Genomic DNA, 4,879 nt, shown 5'->3' with positions numbered 1-4,879 from the left:
ATTGATCCTTTTGCACACTGTCACTGCGCCCCACAGTCACGAGTTTGAAGCTCGTCACAGTCATCCCATCCCAGATCCTACTCGGAATAACACAAACAAGGTTTAGACTTTCCGGATCTCAAGAATGCTGCCAATTGATTCTAGCTTATACCACGAGGACTCTGATCGCACGGAATGGAAGACTCTGTTGTCAGGAGAGGCAACCATGCGTCATGAACCAGGAGGCCAAGAGATACACACTCAAGCTATAGCATGTAGAACGGAAGTGGTTGTCAGGCACGCGTTCATAAGGGAGAATGATGATGAGTATCACGGATCATCACATTCATCAGGTTGAAGTGCGAGTGAATATCTTAGAACAAGAATGAGCTTGAATTGAATATAAGAATAGTAGTAATTGCATTAATTCATGAGGGACGGCAGAGCTCCACACCTTAATCTATGAGGTGTAGAAACTCCACCGTTGAAAATACATAAGAGCAAGGTCTAGACATGGCCGAATGGCCATGCCTCCCAAATAACATGAAATAATCGAAACAGCTTTCAAAGACCTGATCCCAAGATCAAAGATGATCAAAAGATGAGAATACAATAGTAAAAGGACCTATTTATAGTAAACTAGTAACCTAGGGTTTATAGAAATAAGTAAATGATGCAGAAATCCACTTCCGGGGCCCACTTGGTGTGTGCTTGGGCTGAGCATTGAAGCTTTCACATGCATAGGCTTTTCTTGGAGTTAAATGCCTGCTCTGGTGCCACTTTGGGCGTTTAACTCCAATTCTGGTGCCAGTTTGGGCGTTTTACGTCAAAATTTTTATGCTGACTTAGAATGCCAGTTTGGGCCATCAAATCTCAGACAAAGTATGGACTATTAGACATTGCTGGAAAGCCCAAGATGTATACTTTCGAAAGCAATTGAGAGTGCACCAATTGGGCTTTTGTAGCCCCAGAAAATCTATTTCGAGTACAGGGAGGTCAGAATCCAACAGCATCTGCAATCCTTTTTCAGCCTCTGAATCAGATTTTTGGTCAGGTCCCTCAATTTCAGCCAGAAATTACCTGAAATCATAGAAAAACACACAAACTCATAGTAAAGTCTAGAAATGTGATTTTTGCATAAAAACTAATAATTATATACTAAAAACTAACTAAATCATACAAAAAACTACCTAAAAAGAATGCCAAAAAGCGTATAAATTATCCGCTCATCAAGAGACCACACCGTTTCTCCTGTCGCTTGACCTCATCCATGTCATTCTGGAATCTAGTAGACATGGGTCACCTAGTCGTCTTCTAGCACATGAGTGGGTTAGGATGGAGCATTATCCCATACCACTCTGGCCACAAGGACTCATCCGGTATCGGTGGGAACTCCATCTTGTACACCTTGAAAACTGCTTCCTGTCTATAAATTGGATGAACATATGGGGCCCACTCGATGCTAGCAGCGGCACACCCGGCAAGAGCATGGCGGCACGGATAGTGGAGAGACTGAAAGAGGCCACAGTCACACGTACCCGCTGAAAGGCTGACACAGAAGGAACTTTGCGACCAACCCATGAACGACTCTAACTCCTCCACGACAAACACAGAAGCCTGCCTATCACAATGAGTAACACGCATCTTCGAGATGCCTTCTCTGTTCTTCTCAATGGATGCCATCAACCTCTGAGAGAAGCAATTTCCAGCAGCCAACTGTGACTGTGCCTCCCTGCCCTTTGTGATGAATAACTTCTGCAATCGTTCGTACGTGATGCACACGATGGCAGAAATCGGCAAGTATCGTGTACCCTTAAGAACTGAATTGATGTACTCAGATAGATTTGTAGTCATGTGACCAAACCGCCTATCACAATCGCAGTGTTGTAACCATATCTCTTTGTTGAAATGACCAGCCCAGTCTGCAATCCCTGGGGACACTCCTCTCAAGGCCTCCATGTACCACTCATACCTAGCCTTGCTTGGACTGTAAGTGGTGTTTAAAATGACTAACTTAAAATGAGTCATGAAGTTAGCGGCCATGTGTCTGATACAGTAAGCGTGGAACGCCCTAGGAGGATGCCAACCACTATCATCAGCACTGAATGTAGCCTTGATGGCTTGCGATCTGTCGGTGATAACCAGCAGACCTTCTTGTGGAGTGACATGGCACCTCAGATTAGTAAGGAAGAACGACCATGACTCGATACTCTTAGACACCACAATGGCAGAAGCAATAGGCAGGATATTGATGTTGCCGTCTTGTGCCATCACTATAAGCAACACGCAATCGTATCTGCCATACAGATGCATGCCATCGATGGAAACAAATGGCTTGCAATGCTTGAAAGCCTCAACACAGGATGGAAAAGTCCAAAATACTTTATCAAACATGCTACAGACGCGTACCAGAAGGTGACCATCATAGTACAGTACTGCCCTTGCTCACAAATAGTTCCCGGGAAATAACTCTGCAGCGTTTGAAGTAGTTTTGGAACCTTATTGTATGACTCCTCCCAATCCCCGTAGATTTGAGCAATTGCCTTCTACTTCGCCATCCACATCTTTCTGTAGAAGGGTTTGAAGTGATAGCTCTATCGAACCACACCTTGCAGGACAGGGATGCTGACGGAGGGGTTGGACTGTATCAACAGCAAGATGACCATGTAGATGAGACTGCTAGCCAGTTGTCGATGGTCCTAGGACATGGTGGGTGCTAAACAAGTGTGCGCTCCACCAACCATCCGGACCTCCCTGCCGAAATAAAATAGCTATGTTTAGGCGTCATGGATCAAAAGTACTTAATATATGGCAACCATAAATGAGTAAGTACGCCTCAATTAAACTTAAACTCACCAGTATCCGAGGTTTTATGAAGGGCAACACGGAGACTCCATGGACAGCCATTTGCAGCTTGACGACATTGCACATGGTACTTTAATCGGTCTGATTCGATTACCTGGTACTCTGCACTCTAGCGAATACTGTAGTTCTTCACACCCTACATCACTGCATCTCGGCATTTGAATCTGTGGCCAACTCGAAACTCTACCCTACCGTCTAGGTTGTAATCCTCCTCCTCTCCCATGTTGGAAAATGGAGTTCTCTCATGCATGGCGTCGAGATCCAACGTATAATATTGACTTGGTACATCTGATAACGTTGGAATTGGGTGGAGGGGAGGCAAAACATAGCACACAGCTGCTGATAAACCACTATTTTATGGTTTGTCTTGTGCTAAATTGAGTGGTTTTTATCAGCTTTTCACCCTCTTATTCATATGAATTGCATGATATTACAATTCCTTCCCAAAATTGTTCTATGATTGAAAACTTGCTTCCTAAAGATCTTTTAATTGTATATTTTTATTCTCCTTTATACCATTCGATGCCGTGATCTGTGCGTTAAGTGTTTCAGGCTTCATAGGGCAGGAATGGCTTGGAGAATAGAGAGGAAGCTTGCAAAAATGGAAGGAACACAAGAAACCAAGGAGATGACCAGCGAGAAGCGACGTGGACGCATGGCTCACGCGACCGCATGAAATGGAGGAAATCGCAGTGACGCGCTCGCGTGCCTGACGCGAACGCGTGGATTAGAAGCTGCACGAGTGATGCGAACGCGTGGACGACGCGTACGCGTAGCAAGGAAAAATGCTGAATGACGCGCACGCGTGGACGACGCGTACGCGTGACTTGCGCGATCTGCAGAAATTACAGAATACACTGGAGACAGTTTTGGGCCGCATTTTAACCCAGATTTTGGCCCAGAAACACAGATTAAAGTCAAGGAACATGCAGAGACTCAGGATATCAGATCATACACACAATTTTAGGTTTAGATGTAGTTTTTAGAGAGAGAGGTTCTCTTCTCTCTCTTAGGATTTAGGATTAGGATTCCTATTAAAGGAATTAGGATTTCATCTTTTCAATCACAGGTTCAATGTTCCTTTTATTTATTTTCCCAATTTGATTTATGAACTTTTCCATGTTAGAATTGATATCTTCATTTAATATAATTTGAGGTATTTTTGAATTATGATTGCTTTCTTTTATTTATATAAATAATTTAGATTTTTCCCTTTTGGCTTTGGTTGAGTCATTGGAGACACTTGAGTTATCAAACTCATTGTTGATTGAAAATTGGAATTCTTCAAGAATTAATTCGAGTTCCAATAACTCTAGCCTTTCCCAAGGAAAGACTAAGACCTGAGGAATCAAATCAATTCATCCACTTAACTTACCTTCATAGTTAGAGGTTAACAAAGTGGGAGAAAAATCCAATTCTCATCACAATTGATAAGGATAACTAGGATAGGATTTCCAGTTCTCATACCTTACCAAGAGCTTTATTAGTTATTATTTTTACGACTTGTTATTTTACATTACTTGTTCCTTATTTTAAAAACCCAAAAATACTATTTTCCATAACCAATAATAAATCATACTTCCCTGCAATTCCTTGAGAAGACGACCCGAGGTTTGAATACTTCGGTTATAAATTTCATTGGATTTTGTTACTTGTGACAACCAAACGTTTGTACGAAAGAATTTTCTGTTGGTTTATAAGATATACTTACAACGCGATTATATTTTAAATTTCTTTACCGAAAGAAAATCCATTCGTCAGCTGCCTCGGCGGGCGTCTCTGCAACAAACTCCTCGTCATCACCCCCTCAGAAGAATCACTGTTGCCACTATCGGCAATGTACTTTTCGTTAGAGTCTTCCTCACCCATCTCCATGTCCTCCACTGGAATGGCGACATGAATGGGTGGTGGTGCGAGAGGTTGGTAGTCTTGTACATAGGTCAAGTGTACAGAACCACCACCACCAACATCTCCAACCTCCGCAGAAAGCTCCATCACTTGCTCCGCCATTATTCTCCCATGGATGTCAAACATG

The 4,879-nt window shown here is 42.8% G+C and overlaps 1 protein-coding gene across 1 annotated transcript; it reads right to left on the bottom strand.

Moving 5' to 3' along the window:
• Window positions 1-1,293: 1,293 nt before the first annotated feature.
• LOC130981268 (uncharacterized) lies at window positions 1,294-2,373 on the bottom strand. The gene has a single exon (XM_057904873.1). It carries the CDS (start codon window positions 2,371-2,373, stop codon window positions 1,294-1,296), a length of 1,080 nt encoding a protein of 359 aa, XP_057760856.1.
• Window positions 2,374-4,879: the final 2,506 nt, after the last annotated feature.

This window comes from Arachis stenosperma, chromosome 1, assembly GCF_014773155.1.
Source record: "Arachis stenosperma cultivar V10309 chromosome 1, arast.V10309.gnm1.PFL2, whole genome shotgun sequence".
In the NCBI taxonomy this organism is placed as follows: Eukaryota; Viridiplantae; Streptophyta; class Magnoliopsida; order Fabales; family Fabaceae; genus Arachis; species Arachis stenosperma.
This window is presented reverse-complemented; position numbering and strand designations above follow the sequence as displayed.

Excerpts from the sequence above, each read along its gene's own strand:
- LOC130981268 (XM_057904873.1), bottom strand. The coding sequence starts at position 2,373 with ATGTTTGATAAAGTATTTTGGACTTTTCCATCCTGTGTTGAGGCTTTC.